Source organism: Oreochromis niloticus, linkage group LG8 (genome assembly GCF_001858045.2).
Source record: "Oreochromis niloticus isolate F11D_XX linkage group LG8, O_niloticus_UMD_NMBU, whole genome shotgun sequence".
NCBI lineage: Eukaryota > Metazoa > Chordata > Actinopteri > Cichliformes > Cichlidae > Oreochromis > Oreochromis niloticus.
The window spans coordinates 8,071,724-8,094,098 of record NC_031973.2 but is presented as its reverse complement, the minus strand read 5'-3'; the positions used below and the strand labels follow the sequence as shown (position 1 = coordinate 8,094,098).

The 22,375-nt window shown below is 41.7% G+C and overlaps 1 protein-coding gene across 6 annotated transcripts in view; it reads left to right on the top strand.

The window, feature by feature from the left end:
• sdk2b (sidekick cell adhesion molecule 2b) overlaps positions 1-22,375 on the top strand; it is a 262,786-nt gene that overhangs the window by 210,309 nt on the left and 30,102 nt on the right. For all 6 annotated transcript variants that reach the window (XM_005458186.4, XM_013276448.3, XM_013276447.3 and 3 more), the window contains exons 6-21: positions 2,784-2,895; positions 3,265-3,455; positions 4,945-5,028; positions 5,132-5,326; positions 7,099-7,215; positions 7,489-7,656; positions 8,070-8,172; positions 10,687-10,863; positions 11,899-12,035; positions 13,411-13,558; positions 14,989-15,129; positions 16,016-16,197; positions 16,709-16,824; positions 17,912-18,107; positions 18,485-18,583; positions 19,858-20,049. In XM_005458186.4, coding sequence (XP_005458243.1) covers positions 2,784-2,895; positions 3,265-3,455; positions 4,945-5,028; positions 5,132-5,326; positions 7,099-7,215; positions 7,489-7,656; positions 8,070-8,172; positions 10,687-10,863; positions 11,899-12,035; positions 13,411-13,558; positions 14,989-15,129; positions 16,016-16,197; positions 16,709-16,824; positions 17,912-18,107; positions 18,485-18,583; positions 19,858-20,049 — 2,358 coding nt within the window. The remainder of the gene's footprint in view (positions 1-2,783; positions 2,896-3,264; positions 3,456-4,944; positions 5,029-5,131; positions 5,327-7,098; positions 7,216-7,488; positions 7,657-8,069; positions 8,173-10,686; positions 10,864-11,898; positions 12,036-13,410; positions 13,559-14,988; positions 15,130-16,015; positions 16,198-16,708; positions 16,825-17,911; positions 18,108-18,484; positions 18,584-19,857; positions 20,050-22,375) is intronic.

Sequence of the window (22,375 nt, the reverse complement as noted above, 5' to 3'; positions counted from 1 at the left end):
AAAATGTGTGATTACTCACTGTTTTTAGTAAGCCCCGGTGCAAAAACAGTATTTAAATGGTTTCTTAAATGCAACTACTTATGTAAGAGTGTTACTGTCTTGCTGTTACTGTGTATAGTTTATAAAGATGTCATTGGAGTTTAGAACCTTATAATATAGTACATATAAACTAAAGCTGTGAAATAAATGTAAAACACTATAAAATGACTATATTAATACTCATAAGGTCACCATGTTTTTAGTTATGTATGAAAAACAAAAATAAAACATGCCTGATTTAAATTTGGCCAATCTCCCCTTCAAATTTGCCTCCGTGTGCACCTCTGGACTGTTTACACAAGGGGTGTCCAACTTCAGGCCTCAAGGGCCGGTGTCCTGCAGGTTTTAGATGTGTCCTTGATCCAACACAGCTGATTTAAATGGCTAAATTACCTCCTCAGCATGTCTGGTAGTCCTCCAGAGGCCTGGTAATGAACTAATCATTTGATTCAGGTGTGTTGACCCAGGGTGATATCTAAAACCTGCAGGACACCAGCCCTTGAGCCCTGGAGTTGGACACCCCTGGTTTACACCCTTCTGAGCTCTTGCACATCCTCACCTAAGATTTTATGTTTACTTCAAACTGGCAAAAGGAGAAAAATGTCAAATTCAGTGCCCATCAGAACCAACTTTCAACTGTCTTGATGAGAGCTAGATGTATGAGTTATGACCCAGAGATCAAACAGTACTCTTCTGCAGAAAAGCCCAAAGGCACCACTTCAGGTCAGGAGTGTGACCTGGTGCGCCTTCCTGACCTGATGCGCTCATTCAACATTCATCCTCCAGACAGAACATTGTGTGTACACTGAAAGCACGTTGAAAAGAGAGGAGTTCTTTGGCCACGCCATTAGTCTGTGTTGACCAGCTGACCCTCTCGACAGTTTAGGTTCCCCTTTTACTTCTTCCTCTTCACTAAAGTGAAATTCAAGTTGAAGGGCTGCTTTAGAGACGATCCAGCGCATAAGTAAGTTGTCTGGTTTAAGTAAGCGTTTTAAAATACAGCAGTACTGGGAGTGTTCCAGAGATGTATAAAGAGACGACCTCAAAGGAATATAGACAAAATCTGTCAGGTAAAATTTTTAATTGTACCTGATTATGTTTCCCTTCACTGTGGGAGCTTAACTACCTGAGTCAGTACCAATACTCGCACATTGCTACATACATACACAAATACATGCACAAAGTAATAGGAAGCTGCACGGACAGAGGCACAGGTAGATTGTTCTTCTGCCAAGTTAGTTAATATTCACAAGCCTCCTTAGCTTGCATAACAAAAAAACAAAAAAACACAGAATACACAAATCAAACCAATTCGGTCGGCTTCAGCTCAGCAGAGTGAAATATAAGAGGAAACCTAACAGACAGCATCTTATGACATGGTAGACTGGAGTTCATTATGGAAGTGAATGAGGAGGGTGAGGGTAAGATATTATAGTTGACAACACAAGGGAGCAAAAATAGCCTGTGGCACATGTTGAGAACAATGGCAGAGTTGATTATACAAGTGCTAGAACACACACACACACACACACACGCTCGCACACACGGGTTCAGGCTATATAGAGCGCGTAGCAGGAGGTCTCGACTCAGCAGGTGTAATGGAAATACACGATTTATATGAATGCTCCTCACATATGCACACACATGTGCGCATGCATACACACATACAAGCAATCGGATACGGGCTGTTATGAAAGCCGGTATTTGGAGTTGTGCGTGTGGTTGACAGAGCGCTTGAATTTTACCGTATGTAAGCATGTATGTATCACTTACCTGCTGCGGCAGCTGTTGCTGCAGTGATGCATCTGACACTGTGAGCTTTCCTGGGTCCGGCAGTAGTTGCCTAAGATTTGGCAAGGCCAAAGGACAAGGAAAGGTGGAGAGCAGGAGTCATGCTCAATTTACAATTTATATACTCAGGATGAAGTTTTAAAAATTGATTACAACTTCAGCAAGGCTCCTCCTGTGTTTTTGTTCTTCTCTTTAAAAAAAAAAGATTTGTTTTCTCTGCAAGATAGTAGTTTGATATGGACATCATATCTTGTGATGTGTGTGTGTTTGTGTGTGTGTCTGTGCATGCATCTTAACACCCAAGACTGGTTAGATTGAGTCATGACAGTCCCTGTAGCTACATCTGACATGTGCACCCACAAGCACACTTCCAGGGCACGATGGGATTGACGGATCAGTGTGAGTTTATCGCAGACATGACACATCTCAAGCAGCACACACACACACACGCACACACTGGGGTTTCCTTGCCATGAGCTGTGCCGTAATGAACACACACACACTCAGACAAACTCACACAGAAATAAACAAGGATGAGCATAAAGTGTTGAAAATGTGGGCTCAGGCACATGCGGACACACGCACACAACAGCCTCTTCGCTTCTTAGGCCTCATGTTAGTCAAACAGTATTTTTCTATCCCTGCTTCTGGTTCTCCGGCATATATCTTGTTATACACAGTGAGTGCACTGTCTCATCGTATTTGACCAATCTCTCTGTCAGAACTCAGATACAGTGCGTGCACTGGTCAGTTTCAATATTTCATGTCGATGAGCACCCACTGGGTGGAAATGAAATTTATAGGTCACTACAATCCAAAGAACCCAATGAAATCTCATCAGATTGTGCCTCTGTTAATTATATCCTATTCCCATCTATCAGGTTCATTGATCTTTGCTTAACATCTCCGTGTTTTGTTGACATGTTTGTGTGGCGACCTGACTTTGTGTCTAGATGTTGGCGGTCCAGCAGATCCCATTGCCCCCACCATTATCATCCCTCCCAGGAACACCAGTGTGGTCACAGGCACATCAGAGGTCACGATGGAGTGTGTGGCCAATGCCAGGTAAAAATTCCTGGAAGTGCAGGGTTTCAAATGATTCGGTACAGTCCAAATTAGAGGATTTTATGGGGCTATTTTTCACAGTTGAAAAGAAAAATAGTCCCAGTGAAATGACCGTTGGTGATATATTGCTGCGTGTCAGGGGCAAAACTCAGAAAACTGGGCAAATAGAACCAAAAACATCTACGGTGCTAGATTCTAATGGTAAAGAGTCAGAAGCTAAATGTACTTCAGCTGTATAATTATAATTTGCTTATGTCTGCTTATGTGACGTGTCACACCGTGAGGCTTTATGGGCTAGCACAAAACGAGCATTCTCACAGGGACGTGGATGTTACAAACACATCTCACATCCTTCTTTCCTCTCACTAGACCTCTTATCAAGCTGAGTATCTCATGGCGTAAGAACGGCGTGTTGGTGAACAGCGGTTTGAGTGACTTCAACCGCAGACTGACCATCCTGAGTCCTGTGGTGAGCGACGCCGGCTACTACGAGTGTGAGGCCATTCTCCGCAGCAGCAGCGTGCCTTCAGTCAGTGCTGGGGCTTATCTGCATGTCCTTGGTAAGAGCTAAAGGCTAAAATATGTTCCTGGCAGGGTCTTGTGTCTATTATTTTTGCCTATTAATATCACTTAGTACTTTTAGCTGTAATTTTTCCCAATACTTGCACACTTCCAGGTGACAATATCTATTTATGAAACTCATTACCACATAGTTTCACACCAGTTCACACATTTTTTTTCTTAGAGGACAAAAGCAATAAAAAAAACCATTCACAGAATTTCATGTGAATGTCTGACTATTATAATGGTTCACAAAGTTTATATGACTGAGTGCCACTTAGGAACCTAGCAAATGATGGAAGGCCATATATAAAAATGCATATCAACCACTTTTAGGCTTCTTTTTTTTAAATAGATGCATTTGTCAGGTTTAGTTTGCAATGATCTGCTTAAAATTGAATAGAAACCCTGGGCTCATTGAGTGCTACTTTGTCATAGCATAACACGAAGTGCGGAGAAACTAAACCCACAGTCGTGAATTCTTTCCTTTTCACACCCGCTGGCCACATAAAATATTTCCATGGGGCACCACTGGCCCGCAGGTAGCACTTCGAGAGCTCATGATCGATTACCTTGTAGGTTTACTCAGACACTGCATCACAAATACTATTTGAGTTTTTAGTGTTCAGTGCTGCCTGAGGACAGAAACACATACGAGTGAAAGCACACATATTAAGGAAATGCTCTCTCCTTGCTGCTTCAAAGTCAAGAGAAGTTTGTCATTCTTCTCTCTCATGCTTTGTTTGTTATTTGATATCAGTGTCTTCGCTTTTGTATTTTATACTTCAGTATTTGGAGCACATTACCATAATGTTTGTATTTCTATTCTTTGCCTGTTGGCCTTAAGGTTTAACATAGTTTTTAGGTGTTTATAACCTTTTTTTTATTATGCTCAAGTTAAAGAACAGACTAATATTTTCAGTCTTGGTAAGTAATTGTATGTACCTTCATATCATGGTCTACATGTAGTGACCCACATGTGTCACATATGTGGAAGTAAACTTTTAACAAGAGTGACTGTGCGAGCTTGATGCAAATATTCAGTCTCACTACATAAATGTGGTAAAAGCATGACTGTGAAGTTGTGAGGCAGTAAGGGGGAAGTGTTATTGATTTAAAAGGGAGAAAACTAATGGTTGGCCTCAAGAAATGGTTTAATAGCATTGCTTGAGTCACTTTTATTCCATCTGACTGAAACACTTTGATGTTTTCAGGGTTATGATGTGATTCAAAGCACAAGGTGGAGGGGGGGGACTTTTTCCACGATACTGCTAACTGAGCCTTTCCTCTACCTCCCTCTATAAGTTTGAAGGATAGCCTAACCATTACAGAATACCAATTACTCACTTCTATAATCAAACTAGTCTCATCGTGTTCTGCTGCGTTATCAGATATTTGGCCCAAAATTCAATACATTTAAAAGCAGAAATAACTTCTGCTTTAAGCTCGCTTTGTTTTTGTGTTTCACTAATGTGTCTGCTGTTTCAGAGCCACCACAGTTTATAAAGGAACCGGAGAAACACATCACAGCTGAGATGGAGAAGGTGGTTGACATTCCCTGTCAGGCACGGGGTGAGAGCTTGCTGGTATTACAATAAGATAATATAAAGTAAACCCTGTCAGAGGAGAAATGTTTGAACTGAACCCCAAACTCTCACTCGCCCACCCTCTGCAGGAGTGCCCCAGCCAGACATTGTGTGGTACAAGGATGCTTTGCCTATCGACCCAGTGAGGACACCCAGGTACAGGGTGTTGGTGGGCGGCAGCCTCCAGGTCAACGGCCTACTGCCTGATGACACCGGCATGTTCCAGTGCTTTGCCCGAAATTCAGCCGGAGAAGTTCAGACCAACACTTACCTGGCTGTTACAAGTAAGTGCTCCAGCAGCTTTTCAAGGAATTACTTCACCCAGATAATTGCTACTATTAAACATGTTGTAAAGTGCTGAATTTGAGCTAAACATTCACTTTTTCTTTTACTGAAATCTGTTAAATATTCATGCAGCTCTGCTAAGCTTCAGCTTTAGAAATGTCAAAGTGTAGTATTTTAAAATTATTTTCAGAATACTGAAAGCAGGGTGACTTATACCTTGCTTAGTTATAGTGGCAAATCTTATTTTTGTAATACTTTATCAATATCTATAAATGGATGTATGGATAGTATGGAGTGGTTATAAATGGATGTATGGATTTCCTCGCTGCAATTCAAGTAAAAAAAGCTAAATTTGTGATTATAAAGACAAGCTAACTCTTTATTTTCATTTAAAAAAGAAAATGACATCATGGTACTAAACAAAGCAGTGACCTGTGTATGACTGGGCTAGTAATGGCCAATCTCCCAGGACAAATGCAGGGTTTTGCTGTAAATGAGCGTGTGAGCTCAAGGGCCCTACACTGAGTGAATAAAAGTCCAAATAAAAATAAAAAAGTGACAGTCTGTTAAACAAACTGCTGCACTCTTGGTTCTCTGCCTTTGGAAAATGAACTAATTCTCATCACACAAGAACCTGACTTACTGTAAACACTGCAAGAAACACTCAACTTGGGACATGAAATATAGATGAAAACCACAAACAAAACTTTGGTTACAGGAAAAAAAAAAACCACAGGGATGCATCTTTTTTTTCTGTAGTAGTGGCATTTTTGTCTCGTTCTAAGGAATCCGATACCTAGGCAGTGGAGAAAAACACTTTGGATATGCACTACGTCTGACAGCAGAGTTGTGATTGCGGCGGCGCTGTCAGTTGACTATATTGCAAAAGGGAAGCTTCCCTATATAAACTAACAATTAGGCCAACAACGATTAAGTTTACATTACTGTGGAAAGGCGAAACATTAATCACGTTTGCTGCTAAACTGTAATCACCTAAATGATGTGAATTTAGAAGTCTTTTTTTCCCTGCGCTTCTGCCACTGTTGGTATTTGAAAATAACTGCTAATTTTACTCTCACTGTGCATCTGTTTGGCAAGTTTCTGACATCTAATTTTCTTCACTTTGTCTCAGTTCCTGCTGCCTTCGCTCCATGCCGTGCCGCGTTATCAGAATTCATAATATTCCGTCTCGCTAAATCACCCCTTCCATCCCTGTTTTTCTCTCCTCTTCTTCTCTCCCCCCTCCTTCTATGATCTCATCTTATCGTCTTCCTTTTTGTCAACACAATCATGTTTGTACTTCTCCTTCAGCCCTACTCCCTGTGTCCTGAGATTAGCAGCGCACCTATGACAACTCCCTACTCCTCCTTTCCTCTGGGAGTGATACAGTTTTCTGTCATCCTATAAAAGCTTTGATTTATTGCATATCATAAATACGGATTTTAGTTATCTACAAATTGCCTTCCTTTTCTGTCTATACTTCTTCTCCATTCATTTTCTTTTCCTTCCTTTCATATCCGCTATCTCTGCGGGTGCAAAAAATAGACCGGCAGCAGACAGTTATGGCACTGAGGTGAAGCCTGTGTCAATCCGTTTGGAATTAGTGGGACAAAGCATCGACTAAACACTGCAGCAGGCTGGTGCTTACAAGAAATACGTTTGAAGTGGGGCTTTGCCACAGACAGTTATTCTCTCACCTCTATAACCCTCTTACCCTCTCTCGTTACTGTACTGAGCTTCCTTTATTCGGTGTGTGTTTGTCTACCCTCAGGCATTGCCCCGAATATCACAGCCGGACCCTCTGATAGCACTGTGATCGACGGGATGTCAGTCATTCTGCACTGTGAGACCTCTGGAGCTCCAAGGCCAGCTATCACCTGGCAAAAAGGTCTGTTACACGCATACACACACCACTAGGGATTGTGATGTCTGTTATCTGTAAAACATTGGGACCACAGTTTGCTGTGGCTTAACAAATAAAGCCTGATTTGATTCCTTTACTGGGATTTACCTTTTGCCAGGTTTTTGTGTTTGCATTCCAATAGCAGATCAGGGAAGCACCGTCCTTGTTTCTGACAATCTGCTTTTCTCATTTTTTTCCTCCTATTCTGTGTGACCCTTTTCTCTCTGCCTACCACTTCTGCCCGTTCCCATATGCCAGGTGAGCGCGTGTTAGCCAGCGGTTCAGTCCAGCTGCCCCGGTTCACCCTGCTTGAATCGGGCAGCTTGCTCATCTCGCCTTCACACATCTCTGATGCCGGGACCTACACTTGCATGGCAAGCAACTCCAGGGGCATTGACGAGGCATCTGCTGACCTTGTTGTTTGGGGTAAGTGGGCTTTTAAAAACACATATACCTGATGTAATGCGTTGAAAAAGTCCTTACTTTGTGATAAAAACAGGAAATGAAAGAGTAGTGCAGTTTTACTGAGAGACATGTGTTTAGCAGGAAACAAGGTTGTGCTGTATAATAACAAAGGAATGCTCAATTGCTAAATACAAAAGCATTCTTCTGTGCAAGTCTGGAGTCATCATTTTGGTGTTTTCTTCAAGAAGCCATCAAAAGACAAAATACAAACCAGGAGCAAGTCATTTCGACTGAAATGAGTTTTCTGAAATTCATTTTTTTTTGCTATTGTTCTTCTGAGGAAAGACATTTTGTAGACCGTTTTCTCCTCTCTCACTTCCTTCATCTTTTTCTCCGTCTATCTCTTTCTTTTCTTCTTTATTTTGTGTCCACAGCTCGCACTCGGATTACCACCCCCCCACAGGACCAGAGCGTTATCAAAGGAACTAAAGCCATTATGAACTGTGGAGTCACACACGACCCAAGTGTGACAGTCAGGTAAGGGTCCATTTAGAAACACAGATTTATTAAGGTGCAATGCATATTTATATATAACAGTTTCTACAGGCTATAGTAAAACCGATGTCACCTGAAAGCAGTAGATACTGTTATCAAAAAAGGAGTCGAACATAGAATAGGCAGGTTAAAAGTGAGTCGTTCCCATTTTTTCTTTTTCTTTTGTTTTTAATGAAAAAGGGCAAAATACAGCAAATTCAGTAGCGAAAAGTCAAATACTGAAAGCAAGTAAGCACCAGGAAGGAGCTAATGCATGCAAACAATCAGGAGAAAAAGTGAAGAAAGTAAGTCGTGCAGTTTGTCTTCCTGATTAACCCGTCCCACGAAAGGTGAATAAGTTTTACCCAAGCTAAGCTGTCATGTCTTATATCTGTGAGAGATACGGATTCGTAGCAGAGGGAACTTCATTCCTTGATTCATTTTCTTTCCTCCTGGCAGAAAACTGTTTCAAAGCCAGTTCAGTGTACTGTAGGCATTTGTATAGGGACCTTACCCTAAGACATTACCTTGTAGGCAAGGTTTGAATTATTTCTATTTTCTCTTTATTTGCTCATGAAACAGTTATACACGCTGTCAGGTTTGCAGCTGAGAGAAAATACCTGAAATTGTCTCAACTGGCACAAGAACACATCTAAGCAGCCCACTAATTTAATTAAAGTAAGCTCTACCCGTGCCTTAATGATGGGGCGTTGATTGGTAACCCTATTAATTTACACACTCACAGTTTGCAGCCAGCGTTTCCTTCAGACTTTTGCTGCCACAATTGTGTTTATTGTAGCTATTATTATATTTCTTCATTCTTCATACCTTTTATGGTGACTATAATAGTTTTTCTTTTGATCTCTAGACCTATATGTGTGTACAGTTGTTCATCTGGAGCATGTTAGCGTGTGTCACAGATGCATTCTTCATTGTTTGGGGCAAAATTTTAAAAAACTTACTTATTTAGTAGGAAATAACATTTTGGAAGAGCCTTTTTTAAAAAAAATTAAAAACAACAACAACAAATCTGAAACTTCGCCAGCCCTGTCCTCTAAATGTGCCCATGCCCACGGTGTCCACAGATCAAAAAACCGAGTTTCATAATGTAGGAGCCACATCCTCAAAAGCTGCAGAATCTTTTTTAGTTTCCGCCAGGAGAAAGATTCGACCAACACATACTGATCAGAAGACCACAGAGACCCCAGAGACCTTTACTAATGAATGTGGGTGCCTGACCATGCAGAGGAATCTTAACTTGACTTCTCAATTTGATGGCGATCTAGCATAAAAAAAAAATATCAAGGCTAGTTAGAAGGACCTGTTTAGAAGCTTTGCACCACTATCTGGATCACTTCTAAGGGACTCAGCTGTGTCTTCCTGGTGAAGAGAAGATTAAAATAGATTAACCGGACTATAATAACCAAACTGACACTCATCCTAACCTATTTTTATGTATTTCTTACATATGTAATACCTAATAAAGCTCTGCAGTTGAGCCTTTTGTTTTTAGATCGGCTAGTAAAGAAGCTTCATCCTCGGCTTGGTTGTGTATGTCATTTAGTACCCTTATTATCTTATTTTCACCACTACAATTCTGCTATAGGGAAGGGTTAAGGGTCGCACAAAAATAAATAAATACATGCACTGAATTGCTGTTACTACAGAGAGGAAACCTGTGACCTGGACATACACCTACGCCTGTTAACCATGTTTGTCAGCCACCAGCATATACATATTTCTTTACATAAAGAGTCCCTCGCACAATACTTTACAGCTGCTGCCCAAAGCAGCACAACAAACAACCCTTCCACAGAAAATGTAGTGAACTCCAAGCGTGTAGCTGACATCAGTAGCGATCAATAGTCCCTTTCTACTCGGAGGAGAAAGCTGCATTTGAAGCCACGTTTGCGCCGCGCAGTTTTGATGAGCGTGAATCGGTCGTTTGATATGCACCCGTCAGCCGCGATGATATGCGGGGCACCTGTGATGGTGAGTTTGAAGTGACAGGGAAGAGGAAGATGAAAAACCACACTAATGACATGTTTTTCTTGGATTGTGGTTGAATAAAAGAAAACCAAAACCTCAGTTTACTCTTTGCTTTACTGTCAAAAAGAGTTAACCTGCAATCTGAAGGTGACATACATATATATGTACCTGATAAGTTCCACTCTACAGCGGGTGGCAATTAAATTATCCAGCGTTAGCTTCTGGAAATATGCTAGAAACGACTTTTGACAGATAATTTCATGGATTTAATTGAGCAATAAAGTGTAAAGAATGTGCTTAACATGCAGTATGAGTATTTGCGATTGGCGTGCAGGTGGTGTGAGTAATGCTATATTGTGACTAATTGTAATAATGGAAAAAAACACAGAGGCTGATGAATACCGCAGTTTCCTTTTTTAAAACGTGTTTAAATTGATTGACTGATGCAGTGGAAGGAATGGATGCAGCAGATGATGATGACGTTAATGACATTTAACAAGCCAGCTGACTGAAGTCTTTGTATTCCAGGCATGTCTGGGAAAAAGAGGGCTCAGTCATAAACGTTCAGTCCATCCCCCGCATGCGGCTAGATGCAGATGGTACGCTTCACATCTCCCAAACCTGGTCAGGTGACATAGGCACCTACACATGCCGAGTGACCTCTGTTGGAGGCAACGACTCCCGCAGCGCGCACCTCCGTGTCAGGTAACAAGCCCTCCTCCCATCATTCACCATCACCATCGTGCGACTTTCTATTTACCGGCCTTCCTTTTTCCTCTCACCCTTTTGTTTCTCCAATATTCTCCAGTGTAAAAACACAGGAAGCAACATGTTCTTTGTAGAGACACAACACACACACAGAGGCGCAGCACAGACATTCACACGCATACGCACGTGCGAGCGCCAGACACATGAGTGCTTACCACCATCAGCTTTCCACTGCTATTCTGTCTGTTCCTATTGACACCGCTGACTCATTTTCACTTAAGTGACGCCTGTTCTTCCTCACCTCCCCTGTCCTCATTCTCACCTGACACACTTCCAGCCCCAGGGGACCTCCGCCTCCATTCCCCATCTCCGATACTACACATGCATGCACGAGCGCTTCTGTTTTTATTCTCAAATCCCTCGCTTCCACATAACTTTGCCTGCTACTGTTATACTTTGGCACACAGAGAGCCACGGCAGCGAGAGTGAATCGAATATGAATGTGACATCAAACTTTCTGTTTGCCAGACTGACTGACTGATTGTTTCTGTCTTTGTTTATCGTGCTATCGGCCGTCTCGTTGGCTGCCTGCCTTTTGACTGAGTTACTGTCTATATCAATTCATTGCTATAAGGTTTATCTATCAATCTGTCTGTGCTTATCTGAATTTATGGCTGAATGAATTAATGATCCTCTGCTTTGGCCTCATTTATTCATGTCTCCCTGTGCATTTTCTTTCTGTCTGTCTCCTTATGCCTTTCAATCCCTTTCCTCCCTCCGGTGATATCCATCTCGTTTTGTTTGCCTGTGTGTCCATCTTGACAAGGAACCATCTTTGCTGTCTCGTCTCGCCACATTTCATCACCTGTCTACCTGATCTCTCTCTTACAAAAGATTCTGCTTTACTTTAGATCTGTACAAGCGATCTTCAGAGAAAAACGAAACGTTCGCTAACTCCCTTGGCTCCGCGGCTTGTTTGCTGTAATAGAGAGATTCTTTTATTTATCGCTCTTGTCCTGCTGTTCCCTGCAGACAGTTGCCCCATGCCCCAGAGAACCCTACGGCCGTGCTGAGCAAATCTGAAAAAAGAGCCATCGACCTGGCTTGGGCCAAGCCTTTTGATGGCAACAGTCCCCTCATACGCTATATCCTGGAGGTTTCTGAGAACAGTAAGTCATAAAATGTCCTGTCTGTTCCAGTCATGCATCCTTCTCCTGCATCCTTCACTACCTTATATTTGATGAGTTAGGTTTGGGGAACTCAGCTCATGGGATTAACAGTGCAGCAGTGAGTTAAAAAGAGGCTAAGCATGGCTGGTTTAGACTCCTGCGTTCACAGTGTTTTTCCCAAGGAGCTTCAATGCAAACAAATACAGCAAAAAATTACAAGAAGATCAAATAGAATTTGAGATCAGGATCAATATTACTAATTAGGAATGTCCATCACTGCCTTTAGGCTCAGGACGGATTTGTAACTATAGCGGAGTCGCGCTGTCCAATTTGCATCGCTGAATTAAATACACTGAAACGAGGGGCTTGTCACTGTTGGGTTATAACACTCATAAAAGTTTCATTATGATATGATTACCATTGAAAAGTAACCCGATGCAGAACAAATGTCGGTATAAGCAATTTGTTCAACTGGCATAACATCAGCGTAACACCTCTTTGGAATACTTTCATGTAGCCTACTGGCCTTTTTTGCATAAACTAGCCGGTGTCGTTTCAGAGCTGTTGCACCAGCATCATTTCCCTCCTCCATGGGCCACCGGCGTTGTGGAGCGTCTGTGCTAATCTTGCAGGTGTCCGTTATTAAATTTGAAGTAGAACTCTGTGCAGCTGACACTTATTATCACCCAGGCACGCAATTAGAGTTTCACTGTCGTGTCTTTCGTCTTCAAAATAAAGTAAATACTTCCACAGCTTCTCTCTTTTCTGCCATCTTGTAAGCTGAGCTACACGAGCAGACTGGTATTTGTCAGTGTCACGGAGTAAGAGGGAAACAGAAACAATGCTTTTGGGACTTTTGCTTTGTATCGTTTTGTAGAATCAAAGAGAACAGGAAGGTGAGGTAAACAGTATTAACAGTAATGGTTTGCCAATTTGGAAGAAGTCCCTGAATAACTGAGGATCAAGGTTTTCCTGCCATCAAAAAACATGCTAGGCTGATTCTGCTATCGTTGTCCCCTTGATAAATGCACTGGCTTAAATCTGGAGTTGGTCTCAGGGTGCTGCATGTCAGCTGCTCTCTGCTCCTAATACTTAAATGCAGCGACCAAGTTTCCCTGTGGGTATCAATACTGTTATTGCTCTTCTGTTTTGTTTTGTTTTTTATAACCATTGCTTGGTTTGTTTCATTAAATTGAATTTTAAAACCTTCTAAGACAAAATGACTGGAAGGCATTAAATTGAAAATCCCTTTCAATATTGGTGAAATTCCTTGGAATGTAGCACTCCTTCCTGAATGGAGCAATAGCAATAACTGAGGTGTGTATTTGTGTGCATGTAGGAAAAAAGGTGTAAAAGTTGATTTTCTGTCTTCTAGATGCTCCCTGGGCCATCCTGCTGGCCAATATTGAACCTGAGTCCACAGCAGTGACGGTCAACGGCTTGATCCCAGCTCGCTCCTATCAGTTCCGCCTCTGTGCTGTTAATGATGTGGGGAAGGGACAGTTTAGCAAGGAGACAGACCGGTGAGCTAAAGACACTTTTTATATCTCACATCAACATTTTAAAAGCTTTTTTGTCCCTTTCAGCGCACCATTTAATTGGCAGTAGCAGTGAGAAACCTAAGCAATGTCAAAAAACAAGAGTCAAAGCGGGGCTTTGTTGGTTGTTAGTAAACAGTACATTGTGTATATGAAATCTGTTTCCTAGACAACCGGATTGACTGATCCCTTCAGTCAAGAGTCGAGAGAGGAGGGATATACATGTAAGCCTCCCGAGGAGAATACACATACAAACGTGCGCAATTGCATGTAAACACGCATTTTCAAACGCGCATTTTCAAACACACAAACACCTACTGACTCTGAAAGCCACAGGGACGATTTAGGTTTGAGGCGAGACCGCTATTGGCTTCTCTGTGGCCTCACACAACCTCAAGCACTGATTGCTCTCCCTATCCCTTCTTGCCTCCATTCTTTTCCTCCACCAGTCTGTCACGCTGCCTCCTGCTGGGAGCTCCCAAGCCATAGGAGAGCCATAGGGAGCTTCATCTGTGTGTCACGGGGGGTGCAGCATAGAACTCTCCATGAGACCATTTGGGACTAAGTCAGTGCCAGTGATCTCGCTCCAATCTGTCATATCGTTAGCTTCATAGCATAAGTGCCTAAGTCATTGTCTGGTCAAAGTGACTTAGGCAATTATGCTATGAAGCTAACGATATGCATCTTCTCCCCAGGCACACGGGGTGTTTTATCACAGTAGAAATATAGCTTTTAGGTAGCCTAGGTATCCTTTCAGTTTCTCAGAGGTGATTTCAAGGTGGTGAGTATTGCACATATTTTGGAGAGCAAAAGCAAACAAGAAATGGTGACAGTTTATTCACAAACAAAAGGATATGGAAGGACACAGTTATGAGGCAGAAGGTATTGTACGGGGAAATGCTTCAGCTGGAATTTTCTCATTTTTTAAACTTCTGGAGCATTAAAACTAAAATCCTGCCTGCCTAATAACTCACGGGTCTCCCTTGTGCCAAAAACAAGCTCTGACCTATTGAGATATGGGCATGAGATCTCTGGGGTTGCTTTAGACCTTTGTGAGTGGGACCTCTGTGGACTGAACCTGTTGCGGTGCATCCCACCAGATTCCTATTCCTTTAGCTATTCCTGAAAGGGTTTTTGTGGGGCAAGTTATTATGCTGAGAAAAGGACTGTATGTGTGCGCTGGGTCTATACAAATGTTTATGTGGCTGGTACATGACTGCCAGGACCCAAAGCCCCATCTCACATGCTTAGAGACCAGCCAACGACCCTTTCCCAATTCAAAATCCTTGCAAACGTTACTGGGGCTTAAGATTTCCCAGCAGAAATAGATGATTGGTGTTACACACGAGTTATCACATGTCAGTGGTTTTAATATAATGTCTTATCAGTGCAATATGTGTGTGTGTGTTCTGCAGGGTCTCTCTCCCAGAGGAGCCCCCCAGTGCTCCTCCTCAAAATGTCATTGCTAGTGGTCGAACCAACCAATCTATCATGATCCAGTGGCAGCCTCCGCCGGAAAGCCACCAGAACGGCATCCTCAGAGGCTACATCGTTCGGTAAAATCTCCACAGACACCTCCCGGTCTCTTACATTTATGTAAATGGTTAGAATTTACACAGTTTTGATGGTCCATGTTATAAAATGAGGGACTCCAAGTGCTTTCTCAAGTCAGTGTAGTAGAAATTTGATCATATTTTATATTTAAAGGAAGTTACAAAGTGGTGTGCACATCTATTGTGCTTCATTTGTCAGTGTTCTTACGTGAAGATGGATTTTATTTCTGATTTGTGACCTTCATATTTTGCATTTGCACTTTCTTTCTGAACAGACAGAAGTCTGAATGCTTTTCTACGGTGTTTTGTAAAGTGTAAAATATTCTTCTAACTTTATTACCAGTGCATATATTATTGATCCATCTATTTTAATTTATGTCTTTGGTTTTGGAGTGGAAAACTACTAGCAGCAGCTAACTTGGAGTATGTTTTACATCCTTTACCGCTGTATTTAAAGATATACATGTATATCTTGTCTGTGAGAAAAAAAACAAAACAAAATTTAATGGCTGATTTGACTTAAAAAAAACTTCAGCAAGTCTATTAGGTAAAGTCAGCAATATGCCAAACTGACTGTAAATCCTGTAGGCATGTAATTAGTTTGGTTTTCTGTCAGGCTTTTTATTCATTACATCCAAATAAAACAGCAGGTGTTTTCCAGACAACAGTCAGTGCTGTCAGTTTCTTTAATTGCTTGTTGGCTAGTGCTTTGTCTCCCCCTAGCAGGGATTCTAATGTACTGCTGGGCTCAGGTAAAATAGTAATGTCTTTGTCAGTGAAACAACTAAACTGTCAGAGATAAGGTACAAAAATCTGCAAACACATGGACTCTCATCCAGAACAGAACATCTTCTGAATAGTCCAACAAGTCTATACATGTCTATCACAGGTACCGTCTCACTGGGCTGCCTGTGGACAACCAAATCAAGAACATTTCCAGCCCGGATGTGACCACGCTGCTGCTGGAAGACCTCATCATCTGGACCAATTATGAGATTGAGGTGGCTGCCTATAATGGGGCAGGTTTGGGCACTTTCAGCCATAAGGTTACTGAGTGGACCCTGCAAGGAGGTGAGCAATGAAAAGGTTTTTCCATCTTATTTAATGTCCTATTATTCAGTGAGCATGCATGTATATTATTTTTTACTAAATTCAGTAAAGCTTATCTTTAAGATGTGTCAATCAAGCATTCGCTATCTTACAAATATAGTGTAAATCCTTCATTTTATTTTATTTCAGCATATATATTACTGAAATCTGCTCTAATAGCTAGTGCTAACTGCTGTCTTCTTTGTAAGAAACACACAAATGACGTGACTCTAAAATCCATAAATAGGTCAGACCACTGCAAACAAACCCACAAAGAGTTCTGGTGTAAGGTTTAAGTACCAGAGAGAGAGTAATGGTGGTATCTGCCCTGACCTACGCAGCAGCAATCAATACTGACATCTAAACAGATGCAGGCAGACTTCCAACAGCGAATTGAAAGGCATTGTCACACCCTTGTTTTTTGCCTTCTGTCCTTCTTCTATTTTTTCTTCCGCTCCGTCTCACTTTTTCTTCCTTTCCTCATCCATCCCAGTGCCCACCATAGCTCCAGGCAACGTGCAGGCCGAGGCGGTCAACTCAACAACTATCCGTTTTACGTGGACAGCCCCTAACCCCCAGTTCATCAACGGCATTAACCAGGGCTACAAGGTCAGTAGACGCCGCAGTGTCAACACCACCAGTCATCACATCCATTGGCAGACCTGTCACAGTTGAGCATGTAGTATTACATGTAGCACAGGGGATTGAAAAGCCAGGGGGGTTAACGACATTTGGTGCCAGTGTGAACAATGGATTCTGTTCACCGATTTGTCAGTCCGAGGTCATTCTCTTTATCCTTACAACCATTTCTCATATGTAACTTTGTAAGGCTGCGTGCCCATAATGATAAATGTCTTCATTATTTTGTCAGAGGCTCTCAAATGTAGGCTATCTCTGCCCCTCTTGTGTGCACCTTGAATAAATGTAGCCCACAGGGATTCTCAAAACTGCATCCATGGTGCAGTTGTACTTTTCTGCTGACTCCACTGAGACTTAATTATGTTATTGGGTTTTTCTTCTCTCTCTTTTTGTCTGTCTGTTGAATGGCAGTCCACAAGTCTTAGTCAGCTTGGTGGAAGGGTCATACTGTAAAGACCCAATCTGAATTTTAAATACCAGGATTTTCTCCCGGGAAAGAGACTTAAGAAGCAATGAGAAAGGGGGAGGTAGATAGTGTGGACGGTGATAGAAAGTGTGGCAAAAGCAGAACGGAGAGCTGGAAAATGAAGGCGGACAATCAAGCATTTATCCCGCTGACATCCTCTAGCCAATTCTTTACTTCCCTGGAAGCTCGCTCACTCTGAAAACTGGAACCAACCCAATAGACAAGCCATTGGGACTCATTACCAAGCAGCTAATTGGTCAATCCAGGCCCCATTTGTAGATGCTATATGGTGTGCAATGATGGGATGCTATCATGTCTCTCTTGAGCCTACATTGGCGGAGTGATTCAGTCATTCTCCCCCAGTCAAAACCTCTTTAGGGCATTTTTCTAAATATATTTGGGAGAGCTATGATGCCAAATCTCTCCTCGGAGTGGCTTAGGACCACCACAGAGAGACACTACTGTTAGTTTTGTGAGAATTATTACAGAAGAAAAAGGATTAGTTGCTTTGTTTTCAACCGTGTGGGTAATTTCCTTCTTTCTTTTTTTCTTTTTTCTTTTGTTTTTACATTGTTTTTTCCCCCACTTTAGTTGCTGGCCTGGGAACCTGGCAAGGATGACGAAGTTGCCATGGTAACAGTACGACCGAACTTCCAGGACAGCGTCCATGTGGGATATGTGACAGGTCTGAAGAAGTTCACTGAGTATTACACCTCTGTGCTGTGCTTCACGACACCCGGAGACGGCCCCCGCAGCCCGCCTAAAGCATTGAGGACGCATGAGGACAGTAAGTGACTTTTCTTCCACACTTTTCCCTCTCCCACGGTGGCAAGGGGACACATGCATCTCACAGTAACACATCCTTTGGGCAAGATCTATTATTCATGTAGTAAGGAGTTGTAGAAAAGTGCTAATGAATAAGTATATTCGGCATCATCATAATTGGGATATAGTTCATTACGGAATATTTGCGAAGCATTAAAAATTCCCAGTGTACCCCGGCTCGTATTCACCGTTTTTTCTTTTTCTTTTTTCCAATTTTAAAATCCAGACTCTTAAGATGTCAACAATGAATGGCTATTTCCAGATCCTAGTCAATCAGCTGTACACCTGTGGCTCAAAGCCTCTTAGGCGTGCTCATTATTCTTATTTGTCCCTATTCAGCCCCCGGTGCAGTGGGTCATCTGAGTTTCACCGAGATTTTGGACACCTCACTCAAAGTCAGCTGGAGTGAGCCCAGCGAGAAGAATGGAGTTCTCACAGGTACATTCACATAACTCCCAAATTATACTTGTAGCCAGAGGCAGAAAAGGTGAGAAATAGCACCTTTTTTTTTCCAAGGTGGTATTTGTCAGAGTTGGGTTGACAGACAGCAGTCGCATGAGGCAGTGCTCAGGTTGAACTGAGACTGGAGGATTTGGTTGTATATTGCAGCTGCTTGAACTCATTTAGTGAAGCCACCCCAGGAGAGGTTCTTTATCGTTAGTTGTTGTTTTTCTTTGTTTTTTGTGGGGGTTCATGCACATACCGCTTCCCAAGCCACAGACAGACTATACCAGCAATAAGACAACACTTGAGAAAATAAAAAAAAAAGAAAGAAAGAAAAGAATCTTTGAAAAATGACATTTTTCAGCCAACATTGTCTCCTCTCCCAAGCTCTCCATATGAAATATCTCTCAATAAGGCTCCCTTCGAGAGACATTGCTCAAGTCTTTTGCAATCGTAGAAGAAATATACAGAAATGTGACCATTTTACTATGAAACAGTATAGTAATAAAAGGGCAAAAAGTCCTTAAATTATCATACATAATAAAGACCAATAAAACATCACATTGACTGATGGGATAGATCATTAAAGCGATTCTTTCAGTGGTAAGTGTGCAGAAATGGTTCTTTGGCTTTTGTTAAAATTACATTCCCTACTACTCAGTGATTTTTCTATAATACTGGCCAGTATACTGTTTCTATTATTTTTCATGCAACCACACCATCGACTTATCAGTCGCTTAATGTGCAGTAAATCTTTCATTCCATCGACTCACATGCAGATTGTTTTTCTTGAGTATTACGTTAAAAAATCTAGCTAACAAATTTTGCACAGCTTGATATTTAGCAGCATGTTGTAAAGTATTTTCCAACATTTCAATGTGTTGCACGCTCCCAGGAGACAAACACTGACATGCCATGTGAAATTATTGATTTGGCAAGAAATGCTGCTTAATGCTTTGTGCAATCACATGAAAAGAGCTGCTGGCCAAGGAGCAAATTGCATTAACTTTGAGAGGGCGAGCATGTGTGTCTGTATGTGTGTATGGGAGTGGGCGGAGGGTGCGTGAGTGCAGGGAGGTATAATCACAGGCTTATTTAATTTGCTATATTCAATTTTTGATGAAGTTAATTTAATATTTCTGTTAGCTTGCCCTGTAGCACGCAAGCCTGGAGTTGCTATTGTAGTAAAACTGCTGTCAAATTTTCCCTTGGAGGATTCTCTCTGTCTGTGAAACTGTCCGTGTCCACTCATCACTGCCTCTCCTTAGGTTACCGCATTTCTTGGGAGGAGTACAACCGAACAAACACCAGAGTCACCCACTACCTGCCCAATGTCACCTTAGAGTACAGGGTCACTGGGCTCACTGCTCTCACCACCTACACTATTGAAGTGGCAGGAATGACCTCCAAGGGCCAGGGCATGCTGTCCTCCTCCACCATTTCCTCCGGTGTCCCACCAGGTTAGTAACCAAGCAGTGACTACAGATACATGAGAGCCAGTATGTCCAAACAGTTTTATTCCAGATGATATGAAAGAGTAATTTAAAAAAGAAATCTGTCACTAAAAGCAGCTTTTAAATATGAACTGCAGCACTGAACTTTTCTAAAAATCACCAGGCAGAGGTGCACATGAGAACACAAGTTACTGCAGTATATTGAATGTTAAATAGTCTTTAACCTCCTAGCTCATACTACAAGCCTGTGTGGTGTCAGCTTGCATCAATTCTTGCGAGTATGAGAAAAGCACTAAAAGTTCAGTGACTTCACAGCTTGTGAGTGGTCAGCTCCTCCGGCAGAACGCTTTCCCCCGAAAAACAAAAGACAATTTTCCTGATTTTTCTGACACTGTCTTAAGTTCATGTGTGAAAATGGATTATTTTATTTATGTGAGTTTCAGTAAGCCACATATGTTATATATATTCAATTTTACACACGAGATTCTACATTTCTCACATTGCAGTTGCATCTTTAATTGTGCCCGCCCACTAAAGTCCCTCTCCAAAATGTCAGTTTGTATTCAGAGCTGTTTTGATGTTCATTCAGTCTCATTGTAGACATCGTCAGCATTCATTTTTTCCGTACTTGGAGAGCGCCCTCTGGAACAGAAGATGTTACACAACTGTGTTGAGGCTAAGTATCACTCATCCTTGGTTGAGTGCTCCTTGAAGAAATAGTCCCTGTAAAATCTGTTAACGGTTCATGTGTATTCTGAGGAGAGGTGGTGGCATGTTGTGAAAGCGAATGAAAGCACGCTTTTACATGACACCTGCAAAAAGCAAGTGTTAGAAAAATTGATTGACATTACAAGTGCCATAGCATTTTTTTTTTTACATACTCAGACAATATCTACCTTTATCCGCGTGCCTTCATTCTCAGGCAGTGTGCAGTTCCAATTAACAATCATAAAACTTTTCCAAGCTCAATTAATTCTCAAGTCAAAATTGTGTCTTTATTCAAATTAATGAGCAGCTGGGGACCTTTACTGAACCTTCCCTTCCCGTAGATTTACTGTCACGCATTGAACTCGGTGCACACACTCAATGTTGTCTGGCGCCAGGCACAATGAAATCTGACCCCGGTCACCTCATCTAGGACAGAAGCAAAAAAAAAAAAAAACCTGCACATGCACGTATCTCCCCGACATTCGTGAAATAATAGCTCCCTCGATAGCATTAAGGACGATTACAGTGTTTAATGATTTCATATTTGCAAAACGGTGCAACAGAAACACAATGCCCACGTCAATTACTGGAGCCACATTTAGAGGCTGTACATCTGTGAAACCTGTGAAATGACAGGCTGTTTTATTGAGAACAGGCCTCAGTGTAGCACTTACGTTCAGAATAGCAATTACTCCCATTGTATAGGTATAAAGAAAACGCCTATGTGCCTGCAACTGTACTGTAATGACCCAGCTAAAAGCAGCCTCAGTAATCAGTCATGCAAATAATTTAGAGGTGGTAATTTTACAGCGACACATAATCTGCCTTTCATTATGATTGAATATACTCACATTTAAGCAATCTTGGAAAAAACTGTTTAGTATCCCCATGGCAATGATGATATCTTTTTTTTAAAAAAAATACTGGGTCATATCGATGGGCTATGGTTTGGATTAATGTCTTCAACTAGAATTTACGTAAACTGTATTGCGCTTTGGGAAGAGGGGATTGCTTAGTAGGTTTAATATTTAACTAGAGAAAAGTATGAGGTAAAAAATGATGAATAATGAATCTGTTTTTGCACTTGCATAAATTATCCAATCCTACCTAGACAAGCACAAAAAGCGTTGATATTCATATATGCAAAAATGCTTTCTGTTCTTTGAATTCACCATTTTCAGATTTGCCCCCCCCCCCCCCCTTCTCCAGGATTACCAGTGAATAATCCATTCTTATTGTTTATTCAGCTCAAGTGTAAACAAGTAGGATATCAGATTGAATCATATCTCCAGATAACTGCAGTGTAATTGACATTCATGGCATTGTCTCTATCTGTGTACTGTCTGTAAGCATCTTTTCCAAATCTAATCTTCTTTTTGGTGTGTTGGCTGAAGGTGGGAGCACTCGGGAGAGAATAGGATGAGATAGCGGAGAAATGTATGTGTGCAGTATCTGTACTGCCACAAGAGGGTGCTGTGGTTGATGGATTTTCCTATGTAGTCCACAGACTCAAAAACTTGCCCTGTGGAAGAGGCAGCAAGAGAAAAATATCCATATCTTGGTGCACATTCTCCAGTGACATAGTAATATCAGCCCAGTTATTGCTTTATGTGACCCTTTTAAT